At 48.6% G+C, this 14,362-nt stretch overlaps 1 protein-coding gene across 7 annotated transcripts in view; it reads right to left on the bottom strand.

The window, feature by feature from the left end:
• Window positions 1–14,362, bottom strand: part of Tmem266 (transmembrane protein 266) — a 111,433-nt gene that overhangs the window by 45,879 nt on the left and 51,192 nt on the right. For 4 of the 7 annotated variants that reach the window (NM_172923.4, NM_001357568.1, XM_030244379.1 and 1 more), the window contains exon 3: window positions 11,600–11,788. The exons of 1 other annotated variant lie outside the window; for it this stretch is intronic. In NM_172923.4, coding sequence (NP_766511.1) covers window positions 11,600–11,788 — 189 coding nt within the window. Of the gene's footprint in view, window positions 1–11,097; window positions 11,301–11,599; window positions 11,789–14,362 lie in introns of all 7 variants that reach the window. 2 more of the 7 variants (XM_030244381.1, XM_030244380.1) reach the window with 1 other exon arrangement.

The raw sequence follows: 14,362 nt of genomic DNA, 5'->3' as shown, positions 1-14,362 counted from the left end.
AAAAGCCAGGGGCAGCTCTGGGGAGGGCTTGGGCTGCCCAAATAGAGAATACCAACAGATGGGCCTGCTGGCAGGTGGTATTCCAGAGAAGTTCCGGCACCCCTCATGAGGCCTCAGAGGAGTCCGGGGGTGGAAAGCAGGTGAGCGCCGGTGCGGCTTCTGTTTTATATTCTTAGTTGTTTGGGGTAACAGTTTGAGAGAATAAATTCTAGAATATGAAAATGGAGTTTGGCAAATCCCCAAAGGCTCTTTTATGGGAGGTCAGGCCATAGGAGTGGCCTGGAAGGCAGGCAGGCAAGATCAGGTCAGGTAGTGGTCCCAAGCTTGACAAAGAAACAGCCTCATCTTAAAGGTGAAGTATGGACCAATCAGGGCCGGGCTTGCGTTGCTCCTTCAGGGCCAAGCCTCTTTCTCCCTACAACCCACTATGCACTCAGAGGAAACGTTGTCCTCCTGGTGTGAGCCTGTGGGGATGGTGGGGACTCTCCAGTTATCCTAAAAGGGTTCTTCACAGGCAATGAAGGTGGTTTCTCTAGTGTCCGGGACAGAAGACCTCGTTAGTTGCACATTTGGATTGTTGTCCATTAAGTTCCCAAAGAAAAGATCTGAGGGGAGGTCGGAATGAGTCTAGAAGTCTAGAGGTAGGGGCGACGGAGATGAAGATGAAGCCTGGAGCACCAGGCGTTTGCCCCCTGTCTGGCCTGCAGGGGGCTTCTCCCCCCCCCCCCCCCCGTGGCTCAGAAGATTCCTCGGAGCAAAGCTCTCCAATAATTGACAAAAACAATAACCATTTGCCACACACACCCCCCCCCCCCACGCCATAGACATAAAACTACAACTCTGCATTTAAGGTTTCAAGAGATGCAGAGACTCCTTGGCCCTCATGGAGACCCCCTGCCTAGCTTCTTAAACTTACTCTTAAGGGTCATTGTGCTTGTTAGTAGTTTTGTTAACCTAACCCAAGCTGGGGCCACCTTGAGAAAATGCCTCCATTATCCTGGCCTGTAGGCAAGTTTGGAGGGGCATCTTCTTGATTAACGAATGGCAGCCCACTATGGGTAGTGCTACCCCTGGACAGATGGTTCTGCCTTTAATCCTAGCCCTTGGGAGGCAGAAGCAGGTGTCTCTCTGCTAGATCAAGGCCAGCCTGGTCTACAGAGCTAGTTCTAGGACAGCCAGGGGTACACTGAGAAACCTTGCCTCCAAAACAAAACAAAACCAAACAAAAAAGCAGGCTGAGTGAGTTAAGAACAAGCCAGTTGGTGGCATTTCTCTGTGGCCCTGTTTCAGTTCCTGCCTCTATGTCCCTTCCTTGAGCTCCTGCTACAGCTTGTCTCGATTATGGACTCCAAACTGTAAGGTGTGATAAGCACTCTCCTCCCCACGCTGCTTTTGGTCACGGTGATCATAATAGCACTGGAAAACAAACTGGGACAGTCATGTGACTGAATGCCCCCTGAGATTCCCAGTAAACCTCTCTTTCCACTCTCAGAGTGGTCTAGTTCAGTGGCCCCTCTGCGGTACCTCAGCGTGAGGGATGAACAATCTGGCAATAGTTAAAGGCTGCTAAACACAGAGCTAACTAACTAACTATAAATAGATGGGGCTGGGAGGATGGCTCACTGGATAGAGCACCAGTCATGCAAACATGAGGACTGACTTCTCGCCCTAGCACCCATGTAAGAAGCCAGGCGGGCAGAGGCAGGCAGCTTCCTGGGGCCTGCCGGCCTGCAGGCCTTGTCTCCTCTCCTCGGTGAGTTTAGGCTCACTGAGAGACCCTGCTTCAGAATATGCACTGGAGAATGATTCAGGAGGACATCTGGCATTGACCTCTTGCCTCTGCTTGCATGTGAACACACATGTACATACATTAAAAACATAGAAGAAGGCTCAGAAGAGGGCTGGGGATACCTTAGTGGCAAAAACACTTGCCTAAGCATGTGTGAGCCCTAGGTCCAGTCCCTGGTACCATGCCCACAAATAACAAACATGAAACGTGGAACGAATCAGCCTGCGTCACCAAACCCCACTGTACCCTTGGATCTGATCACATGTTGTCATGCCAGGAAATCTCAAAGGACACTTCCTCAAACGCCCCAGCTTGGAGCTGAGACACTAACTGTTATGAATTACAGTGTTTCAAGGCTATTTGCAACACCTTCTGCTGTTAGAGAAACACAATGGCTTGGCTACAGGAAATAGAAACTTTTAATATTTTTCTATTGCCTTTCCTCAGTACATTTAGGTTACATTATAGAACCATTACATTAGAATGGTTTTAAAAAAAGAATTACTTATTTTATGTATATGAGCACACTGTAGCTGTCTTCAGACCCACCAGAAGAGGGCATCAGATCCCATTATAGATGGTTGTGAGCACCATGTGGGTGCTGGGAATTGAATGCAGGACCTCTGGAAGAGCAGTCAGTGCTCTTAATCACTGAGCCATCTCTCTGGCCCAGAATGGGTGGTTTTTAAAATTGCTCATTAAGAGTTAAGATGCCAACAAACTTTGTTTCAGTACTGCTAAAGGCCCGGCACTCAAGAGCAGAGGTAGGCAGTCCTCTGAGAGTTCGAGGCCAGCCTGGTCTACATAATGAGACCCTTTTCCAAAAATAAAAATCATTAAAGGAATCTTGGCTTTGGGTCAGGACAGACTCTCCAAAAATCTGAAACAGCCCTAAACATACTTCTGTCATTCTGTGTGATGTATTTATGTGAGGCGATTGTCTCAACATTGGAAATTAAAAAAAAAAATCTAACTATTGAAGATGTTCTACCCTAGAATATCAAAGATTCTGTCAAGATTTAATTCTTTCTGTAAACATAAACAGATACCTTCATCTCATTAGTATGTAAATTTTCTTTAGTCTTTCATGAGAAATTATATGTATACCAGAGAGTTGTTTTAAATAAATTTCTATACGATTTATCGTCAGTAAATGTTTGATTTGTATACCTACTTTACATTCCTATGTGCCTATGGTTCTATAATGGGTTCCTTGTTCTTTGCTTATAAGTGGGGAAGGTTTAAGGAGACCAGGTCTGGCTCTCAGGCTCTGCTTCTACGATGCTGATCCCTGGTGCCCTGGAAGCCACTGGAGTTGGTGGTGACTTGGACATCAGCATGTCCTTCTTAGCCCTCTGTTTCTCTTTACAGACGTCAGGAACACAGTCAGAGAAGGCCATGAGGACCACAGAAACCCAACTCTCACTCATCTATGTTTCACTGTTATTGGCTCAACAGACACATGCATGGTATGTCCTATGCACGAGGCGCTGTTCTGGGCACTTCAAAGGTTAATCTAGAGTGGTGGTGCCTGCCTTTAATCCTAGCCCTAGGGAGGCAGAGGCAGGCGGGTCTCTGTGAGTTTGAGGCCATCCTGGTCTACATGTCAAGTTCTAGGACAGCCAGAGCTACATATGAAACTCTGTCTTGAAAATAAACAGACAGACAAATGTGGGACAGGAGAAGACGTGTTTGGCTCTGGTGGCAATTAGTGTCTCCTAACCCCAGCCACATGTTGACTAAATCATGAGTCCAATCTTTTGTGCCTTAGTTTGTTAATCTTAAAAATGGGATCCCTGCCTTTGCAGAGGTGCTGGGAGGATCTGAAATGTTAAAGCCAGCATACAACGAGGCTAGCATGTGTCAGGACAACGATAGTTTCCATACATGCCTTAGCGGGTAGAGGCTCTGGCAAGAGGCAGAATACATATCGTTCTAAATCTAGACACCGTGCAAAGTGTTAGCACATGAGAGGAAGGGAGCCTTCCTCTCCACGGGGCCTGGATCCTTGGAAATGAACTGTGACTTGCAGTGGGCTCCTAGCCCTAGACTACTCTAGAGACAATGCAGCCAGGAGAGATAAGTTCATCTAAGCAAGACTTTTCCAAAGAGACACAATCCTGTCCTGGTGAGAATTGTCGATCCAGTGCCCACAGGGACACCCTTTATCTGAATGTCAGAGATGGAGCTCCTCTCCCACGTGGGGTGAGCCAGGACAGCAGGGAGAGCAGTCGCACTTCAGCTTCATCTCCTTGACCTGATTCCAAGAGGCGACCCATGACTTCACACACACAGTCCCAGAACACATGCACACGCTTCAGAAAGCCAGCCCTCGAGAGGCTTCTCGCCCAGCCCTTTGAGGAAGTGAAAGCATCTCCATTTCTAGGTAGGCAGCTTGAGTTCTGCACTCAGTGCTGAAGGTTCACACCACTGCCCCAGGAAAAGGCAGAGGCGGTGTGCAGCTGGGCCACCAGAGGCTAACCTGTGCTTGTCCCATAATCTTACATCTCTCGAGTCTGAGAGAGGCCTCACGGTGTGGTGGGACGAGCATAGAGTGGAGAGACAGGAAATGCCCTCTGCTTGGCAGGATGCTAAACTCCTCTGACCTCTGCCCCCTCTTAGGGTGTCTAAGGACATTGCCCACACATCTCTGAACAGGTAACAGACAGGAAGGATGTGGTCAAAGTGGTCCTGACTCTTGACGAGGGCTTCGGGTTCACCGAAGGGAGAAGGATGCTGTTAGATTAGGGGCTCTCTGCAACTCAGAGAGCCCTCAGTTCGGTGAACTGGCCACAAATTTAAGGACTTCTTTATGCTAGGTTTTGCAACTAGGGCAACTTGATGAGCTCAGCTCCCTGACACAGTGGGAAGAAGCTGTAAATTCTGGATCTTGGATGCCTCCTCAGGTGACTGAGGCTCTCTTGTTGGACACCATAACCCTGCATAAAACTGCTTGAGTTCCAGTCCTGACTTCCTATGGTGATGAACAGCAATGTGGAAGTATAAGCTGAATAAACCCTTTCCTCCCCAACTTGCTTCTTAGTCATGATGTTTGTGTATGAATAGAAACCCTGACTAATAAGAGATATACAGGCGGTTAGTCAGAGGTGTACAGGTGGCACTTTGACCTGTGGGTACGAGAAGCCTGGTGCCATTCCCTCCCCTGTTCCTTTGTTCTTCCTCAGCTCCACATAGATCAGCTTATAACCACTCTCCAGGGGAACTGGCTTTCCTGTGCCATCTGATCAGACTGCTGCCTGTTCATCACTCAGCTGGCCATTCAAGTCAGTCCTTTATTCTGCTCGCATGCCCTCTATCCCAGACTCAGTTGACCTGGTCCTTGCTAGAGGAACTTCCTGGCTCAGGGCTGGGGTTAGATGTGCGTTAGTAGGGCTCAGAGGTTGTCCAAGGCTGGGAATTTATTGTTTTCCCAATCAATGACAGCATGGATGGAGGGGGCTGTGGAAGTGTGGGGGTGGAGGGACAGGAGGTTTCTGGAGAGCGCCTCCTTAAGGTATTCTGAGAAGATACTATTTTTAGGCTGTGGCTTAATAGGCCCCTACTCCTCCCTTCTCTTTGCTCCCAGCTATTGCTTGCTGTCATATCTTAAATTATTTCAGTCCTTATTTAGAGGTGTTTGCTATCTTGGGTCTGTCTTTTTTTTTTTCCTAAGTTGACATCTCAAAAAATATCCCTGGGCCCCATCATGTTGCCTTGCACTGACTCTGGAATTCTGGAGAAGCTGTTGGTCTCATCTCCCGTAGAGCCTGTTGGAGACCCACACTTCTTCCAAGCTTCTCCTGTCTGGGAGTCCAGTTAATGAATGGAAATTAGCTCTCCCTTTTAGTTGTGTCTGTGCATGTGTGCGTGCACATGTGTGTATGCATGTGTGCGCATGTGTGTGAGTGTGTGTACATGCACATAGGTGATGCTGGGCACATGTGAAGATCGGAGGTCAACTTGGCTTAGTTCTTTCTTTCTACTGTGTGGGTTCTGGGGATCAAACAAAGGTTGTCAGATTCTGCAGTAAGCACCATTACTAGCCAAACCCAAAACCGGCTCTCTTTAGGCTGTGGTATACTGTATATGAGTGTCCCACATCTACATAGCAATGTAGATCAAAAGATTGGATCAAAAGATGAGTCCAATCAGCCTAGGCGTAGTCCCACATCCTTTGCCATGCGACTCAATTCTAGCTCATAAGACATGAGGCAAGAACAGCTGGAAGCTTCTGGGAAGGATCTATGTTGTTCTCAAGCCCATTATGGACAGCCTTTCTCGATTGCGAGATACAAATGAGAATGCATGACTACCAAAGGCAGTCCTTGTGCCAACTGTGAAGCCACTTTTGGCATCGGGATGAAGCCAGCACTGCTGACAGCAGTGATGGGGGAATCTGGCCCTCACTAACACTCATGGGCCAACCTCAGAGCTGCCTTAGCACTGGGTTCCATATTACAGAGGGAAGACTGTGGAGTAGACAATGAAGACAATACAAATATGCATGACTTGGTAACAGACTGAAGGCATGAGGGAAGAAAACCAAGTCTCACAGCATTTTGCTGTCACACGGTTTTGCGGTTGGAGCTGACACCTCTGCTCCCCTTTTCCCTGCTCCCCAGACTGTCTGCTCACCTCTGTGTCATCACTCCTGAAGGAGGGAGACATCTGGTTGAGAGGCGAGCAGACACGGGGAGGGAAAGAAAGATGGTAAGCTGCCAGGACTTGCCAGGCAGCTCCTTGGTTTGAGTTTCGGACCTGGATGCAGGGAGGTGAACTCGAGAAGCAGACAGAACTAGAATAGAGGGAGTAAGAAGTGCACAGCCAGCAATGATCGGGAGTTGGGAGTCAAGGGAGAAGGGCATGTACCATCCTCACCCAGTGGAACCCACACTGTGTACAATCCTGCTTTCCGGGTGCCCCTGGCATGGTGTTCCTACAGTGGGCACCTTTGGCAGTAGCAGGACATCTCTGGGCACCAGAGTGAGAATGAGAGCAAGTCAGAGCATGGGAGAAAAAGGTCATCAACTGCATGGTGACTGTGTGTGACTGACCGACTTCAGGTAGCTTAGAGGTGCCATGAAAGCATTGGTGGGAAGGAGGCTTAGGGCCACTGGAAGTGAGCTTAGGTTGTGGTTTATTTTGGCAACTGAAGGATCAAGACCAGGCAACTTCTATGCCCCATTGGTTTGGGTCATTTCTCCTTTGAAGAAAGAGTCCTTTGGTATGGGGGGTATGGTGTATTTGAGACTGCCATAGTGGGTAGGTTGTGGCTCTTCTGTCTGGATTTGAGCACCATCGCCATAAAGGCTATAAAAGAGAATTATCCAGGTAAAGATGAGAACATTTCTTCTTTCAAAGATGCAGCTAACCCAGGACAAGAAGACTAGATCATTCCGTTGACATTAGTCAAAGGCATTTGGGGATCCCTAAGAAGATCAAGAAAGAACTTGGGAGTTTGAAAGGGAGACTTGGGATAGACAATGTGGCTTTGATCGCCACAAGCTGAAAAGTTACAGAGATGGATAAAATTACCCACAGTGTAGAAAAAGGGTAGTGATAATGTGTGTGTGTGTGTGTGTGTGTGCGTGTGTGTGTGTGTGAACTCCAATCATTAAGGAACAAGCAGATGACAACCTGTTGAGGCTTAGAAGGCATGGTGCCTGAGGACGATCTTTTCTGATGGCAGCCATGGGGACACCATGCCAAGACAGAGGCAATGACAGGGATTTCCTGTGGTGAGGGGATGTGGATGCCGACGTTACTTATTTATTTTTCTCATTGAGAGTAAATATTTGACAAAACAAAACAAAAGAGAAGAAGGCTTTTTGTGACTCAGCAGTCAAATGGAAATATAAAGGACATTATGGTGAAGAAGCCATGGAGGTGGGAATGTGGGGCAAAGCAGAACTGGGCACTCTGCTGGCTTCTCCCTTCCCCCTTCTTATTCAGTTTAGGACTTCAGCTCATGAGGGGGGTGTCACTTACATTCAGGGTGGACATCACCACTTCAGTTAAACTTCTCCTAACATCCTTATAGAGACTCCTAGAGATGTGTCTCCCAGGAGATTTTACACCCTAACAAGTTGGAATCAAGATCAGGCACCATGCCCTTGACAACACTGGTGTGGCACTGTGGAGGCTGCAGCCAGGCTGTAGCAGACTGAGGAGTGCAGCAGAAGTCACTGAAGCTTGCAGAGAGGAAGAGAGAGCGATGGGGGCCGGGATGTAGAGAAGAGGTTAGGACAGAGGAGAGTGGAGCGCTGCAGACATGGGGAGGCTGCAGCTGACGGAGAGAGGTTTCTGGGAAGAAGAAGGTGATAGCATCTGATGTGTCCAGGCCTGGAAGGGAAGAAGGAAGAGTCTGGGGGTGTAGTGCGTGCCATCTGGAGATGTCCTACTTTGATGGGGCTGCAGGAGGGAAGGTCATTGCTGAGGGTAGAAAGGACTGAAAAGGAACAGCCTGAGAGGACTGCCAAGTCAAGGAGGCTCGGTGGAGTCTGAGGCAGTTCAGTCTGCACAGGAGTCTGCTTTTCCTCTTTAAGCCCCAAGCTGTCTGCAGTAGAGGTGAATCCCTTAGGCAACAGAAAGCTCTCCAGTTTAGATCATGGCAGGCAAGTGTCTTAGACCCTGACTGTCTCCTTGATTGGACTTAGAGATGTAGAGGACATTCTATAGTAGAATACACCCCTGGATGTGTCTGTGAGGGTGTTTCTAGGTCTTTCTGGGGTATCTGTTACGTTAATGAAAACTTGAAACACAGACTTCTCAGCTGGGTGGAGGCTGGCTCGTCACCTGTGCCTGCGGCTCAGTCTGAATTAGGGGGACCGCTCATCTTACCTCACAGGATCCCACACTTACAAACTCTCAAACCACACCACACCACTCACCCTTAGGATGGGTAGGGTTAAAAAATGGTGAATAACAATAGTTGGTGCACACACAGGGCCACAACACTCATGCATGGCTGATGGGAGCCCTAAGATGGCACAGCTGCTGTGGAAAATGGTAATTCTGCATGATGCAAGTGTCCATGAGAAGATGAGCCAACATGTAGAATATACAAAACCGGAATGCTATCCTGGTTAAAAGGAAGGGAATTCGGGCCCATGCTATACCATGTGTGAACTCATGGACGGTATTCTTACCTCGGGACCTGGAGGGGAACTCTTCACACTCTGCATTAGAATTCTTAGAGCATGCACTGTGTACGGTCCCCTCCAGCCCTAACTCTCTCAGAGTCTGGGAAACTAAACATCCACTGTCACCACACCCCCCGGGACCTGGATACAGGGCAGATGAGTCACTGGGCAGCTACACATTAGGGTCCCTGAGGTCCTTTGGTTTCCTACAGAAAAGAGCTATTCCTAGCTGTAGTGCTTCTCTCAGCAGGAAGGCGTCTCACTGACAAGAACGAACCCTGACCCCGGTAAGCAGGAACTTTATGCTTGGATTGTGTTGCTTTGGGAAGCGCCAGGTTGAAAACTCAGGTGAGAACTAAACCAAGAACCAAGGACAGCCTGGCTCCACCACAGCACACTTTTGCTTGGTCCGTTTTACCTGGCTTCTGTTAGAACTCTGGCTCTTCCTTGCTCTGTGGCTGCCACAAAGGTCCCACTGAGGGCTCTCCAAATCCTTGCCCTAGGCTTCCTATTACATAACAACAGCAACATTGAGGAACACACTTGGAGAGGCAAATCAAAGATCTTTCTTCCCTGTGGGGGAAAGACCTCCAGACGACCAATCCAGACACGCATTGAATGGTTGAGCCAGGTGTCTGGCAACCTGGGGAGTGAGAGTAGTCCTGGTGTGGTACGGCTGCGTGGGGCACGCCCACCAAGTGGTAAAATCACGGCGCAGTAACAGGAGCAAGTGTGAGTTCTGAACCAGAGCTTTTAAAGGTTTTCCTCTTTCTTCCCATGCTAGGTAACTATGAACTCCAACTGGGCTTGATCAAGATCAGGCCAGGGCAGAAGGGCCAGCACATTTTTCTATTAACAGAGGCTGCACTACTGTGTCTGACCACCAGGGAGCAATAGCACAGTGACTCTCTGGGTGCTCAGAGAAAGGCCTGCTGACTAGTGACCCGGACTTCACTGAGCTGAACTTTAGGAAGGGCAGCAGCTGAGAAATGGGCTCAGCTTTGCGGTCCTTTTGAGCAATGGCGGGCACTGCTGCATAATCCATATATACACACAGCTGGTCCTGGCTCTGGGCCCTTCTGGACTTAGCTCAGTCTTTAAGCCACAGAGGACTAGGGAAAAGCAGGCTCTGCGGCCCGATTTTGGTTGCTTAGTCAATACTGCTATGGCAGACATGCCTCAGAAAAGTCCTTCCTTCCTTCCTTCCTTCCTTCCTTCCTTCCTTCCTTCCTTCCTTCCATGTGTCTTGCATGATGTATCATGTATGTGTGATGGTATGTGTGCCCGTGTGTACATGTGGAGGTCAGAGCAGGAGAGCAGGCGTGTTCTGTGGATTTCTGCTTTACTAAGACAGGGTCTAGAAGCTCACCATTTTGGCTAAGCTCTCTGGTCAGTAAGTTTTCTGCATAGGATCTACTTTTTTTTTAACCCCCTGGGGTTTCAGGCACATACAGCCATGTAGGGCTGGGTGCTGGAGATTCAAGCCCAGGTCCTCATGCAGAATATGTATTCTTACCGACTAAGGCATCTCCCTGTTCCCTTCAGAGATTTTTTTTTTCCTACGATTTGCTTGTCATTTTCTTCTAGGGTCCTGCTAGCTGTGTTCGCAATACTTGGAAAAATTTTATTTTCAGAGAAAGCCACTGGGGTGTCATTTCTGCAGAAGCAGGTATACAGTTTCCCAGTTGTTTGAAAATTTATCTTAGGAATGGGGAGCCCCCCTCAGGAAGCAGACACAGGGAATCTAAGAGCTACAAATTTAGCTTAGCTATGGCTTTCCCTTTGCTTCTGAAATATATGGCAAACTTTCCCTTTTGTGTTTAAAGCAGCCAGCGTGTTCTAAAATGGTAACAGGCACCTGGGAGTGTTGCCCAGAACTGGCTCTCAGGTGCTGGCCAGTGTTTGAAATTCTGTGTCTAAAAGCCACTGGGCAGAACTGGGGAAATCTTAGGTGAGAGGAGTCTAAGCAACCGTGTGACCCACGGATGCGTGTCTGCCCTTCTGTGGCCTTCAACATTCTAACCCCCTACCACTGAAGAAGCAGGGCCTCAAACCCTCATCTTCCTTGCCTCTATCTAGACGGAACATCCCACCGTGGCTTTGAAAGAATATATTTGTAAGAGAGACAGGTTAGTGAGAGGCTAAATGGGAAACAAACTCACTGACCTGATTAATTGACAAGCAATACAGGGGGAGCTAACATCAGAGCACCCCTGCGTCTCTCACTGAACAGGGAAGAAGGCAGTGTCTGCAAGGCACCTATCGGGATTCTGCCCACTTCCGGGACACTCAGCGTCACTGTGTGCAGAGAAACGTGCAGGCCAAGTTGGTCCCTTCTGGGCTCTGTGACCTTGGCACACTCCTAACCCCTGTGAGGTAAACAGAGTGAGTCAGAAAGAATATTAAGAATCACCTCAGACAAATCCTATCACCTAAGTTCTAAGCAAACATCACCCAAAAAACCTAAGAGGTTGTCTAGCAGCAATGGGCATTTTCTGTACCCAGAGTCTTTCTCTGAGGAAATCATGTGTGACTTGAAAAAGCCTGAGTGACTTAATGTCACCTCCTGGCCTCTTCTGCTCAGCATCTTATCTGTGCTGCTCCCTCTTGGGAGATACCCATGGAAACAGGGAATTATGCAAGGGGCTCTTGCCATGCCAGAACCTACCCTTCTCTTTGGTACTCTTCGTCCAAATTCGACAGGAGCTGTGAGCCCCCTGTGGAGAGGTCTACGGCAGCCAGGGGCAGGTCCCGATAGGCAAAGTTCACCAGCTGCACCGGAGCAATGCTCTTGGTTTCTTCGTCTACTTGTTGGGAGATAATCTCAACTTCAGAAATTCCTCCTTCAATGGCAGGTCTGGGTGGAAAGGAGGAGCGGCAGGGAAGGGTTAGCCCCTGAGAACTAAACCCTCTTCCCTCTGTCAGTGGAAGGTGTAGGGAGGCCCAGGAAGCTATGCTGTGCTGAGGTCAAGGGAAATACAAGGTAACTGTTCTTTCCCACAGCCAGTCAGGAACTGGTTTAAAGGCCTGGTTGGTACCCTTCTCCTCACTGGTTAGAGTAATGGACAAACCTGAACATGTGAGTTTTGGGGGGAAAGTCCTTCATGAAGGGAGATAAGGACCCTCTGCTAACCAGACAAAAAGCACAGATTCTGCTGTCAGCCAACTGCATCACCGTTCTTTCTGCTGCAGTGATATACTCAGAACAGCTGTGTGTGGTTCTTTGCAATGGTTCCATTATCAGTGTCACAATAATAAAAGGTGCCTTTGTTCCCAACTGGATATATACTCCAGTTGGCCGAGAGTCTCTTTGGAAGCTTGGAGGCCTTGGGGTGATGAGGAAGAGAGTCAAGGACAGCTAGACGCTGCTCCTTCCCATTCAAACAGCTCCCTCCGTATCTCCATTCTCAAGTAGGAAATTGGGGTCACCTGAGCCAACAGAGGAGTCTGGGTCAGTCTATGTCTTAGGCAGGCTTATCTTGAGCACTGAAACCAACCCATAGCTTCACTAGCACACAGTATGCTTCAGTCAAGGGCAGGGTCACCTCCCAATCCATGAGTTTTGTCAATTTGTGGAGGCTTTTTAATATCACTGGCATCTGAGGAGGGATGGAGACATGAACATCATGCAAGATGGTTATAGCGGTGCACTGTACTACCAAACACAGCTGTGCACCAGGCTTACCAAACACAGCTGTGCACCAGGCTTACCAAACACAGCTGTGCACTGTACTACCAAACACAGCATCTACCATGCCACCAAACATCTCCTGGTGGGAGGTACTAGGTTGGAGACCTTGGCCATCCCTTCCTGGGACAGGATTGTTGGTCCCTCCTATACACTCTTGGCCCTGTCTCAGTCTGCAGAACCTGAGAGGCTGAGTCTTGTGTCTCTGGCCACACTGCTAAGCTTGAAAGGGAACGTAGCATGCATGAGACAGTAGAGACCTAACATCTGGGATGTGGAGGGTCCATGCATGGGGATGAGGAGCCACTGACAACACCGAGGCAGCCTGCCTGCTGTAGGCTGCTCTTGGGCTTTGGTACCACTCTCTGTGGTGCTTTCCCAAGCCTTCGTTTCTCTAGGCTTTCTAAGGGCTGTTCCTTCCCACTCTGTGGTCTGCTATGGATCTAAGAAGCATGGAGCTTCTGATGACAAGTCCCACTTGGGCACTGTGAGAACACGCTAAATTCCTAGTGTTTCTAACCATCTGAAAGCCAACAAGTGACACAGTAGCAGTTGCTGGAGTCCGTAGAACTGACCCTTTTGCTGGGATTGTTCAAGGGTTACAGGTGGGCTACCTGGGTCACCCACATTCACCGGGTAATTCCAAACACCCAGATTTGTTTTCATAGCCCCCCGCCCCCATCCTTAAGCCTTGGGTTTTTCTCCAAGCACAGATAATGGCACTCATCACAGTGTGACATTTACAAAATGACTCAAGAGCTGTAGACAGAAAGTCATCAGATGTGCAGTTTCTGTGTCTCCCAACAACTGATATAAAGGAGTGGGTGTTTCTGGGGGAATCCCAGTTACCCCAGATGTTTCCTAAAAATTACATGCTAGGTTGGGTTTGTTCTCTTAGGAACTGTTCAAGGAAATGGGATTTTTCTTTTAATTGAACAAACCTTCTAAACAACTTTCTAATCAACGAGGTGCTCTAAGAAGGCAGGAGTTATGTTTCTGAAACTAACAGGGAACAATTCTAAAGGGTGTCGGGCAAGTTACATCTGCCCTCCTCACATCTCTGCCCTCTAGTCTGTTTTTGACAGTGGCTCAGCTCCATCTCTGACCACGTGATCATGTCAGCAGAGACTAAAAGCTTCCTTTGGTGGCAATGAAACTCTTAGGGCTCACAGCCTCATTATGGAATGTACACTTTGGTCTTGTATGTGAAGAACACTACAGGGAAAGTGCATTAGTGGCTCTATTCCGCTTCCTTGAAGGGGTAAACGCCACCTTTATTAGCCAGTTTGTCACGTGGCATTGCACCTTCTTTGGTCAAAAGGAACTGTGTGTGTGTGTGTGTGTGTGTGTGTGTGTGTGTGTGAGAGAGAGAGAGAGAGAGAGAGAGACACAGAGAGAGAGAGACACAGAGAGAGAGACACAGAGAGAGAGACAGAGAGACAGAGACAGAGACAGAGAGAGAGAGACAGAGATCTTTTTCAATCCCTTGATTGTGTGTCCAGCCACATGACTTGGTTTTGGTCAATGGGACGACAGTAGGTATGATACCAGCAGACGCATGAGAAGCATCTGTCTGGCTCTTATCCCACCAATGTCAGCAGCAGAGAGCGACCAGCCTAGTCAGTTGGATGAATAGAGACACACTGACTGGAGTTTATTCTCCCCCTGTTCTGCTGGCAGCTCTACAACAAGGCCCAACAGTGAAGGCCAATCCCAGAGAAGATCAGCAGACCCATCTGGATG

The sequence above is a fragment of the Mus musculus genome, chromosome 9 (genome assembly GCF_000001635.26).
Source record: "Mus musculus strain C57BL/6J chromosome 9, GRCm38.p6 C57BL/6J".
NCBI lineage: Eukaryota > Metazoa > Chordata > Mammalia > Rodentia > Muridae > Mus > Mus musculus.
This window is presented reverse-complemented; position numbering and strand designations above follow the sequence as displayed.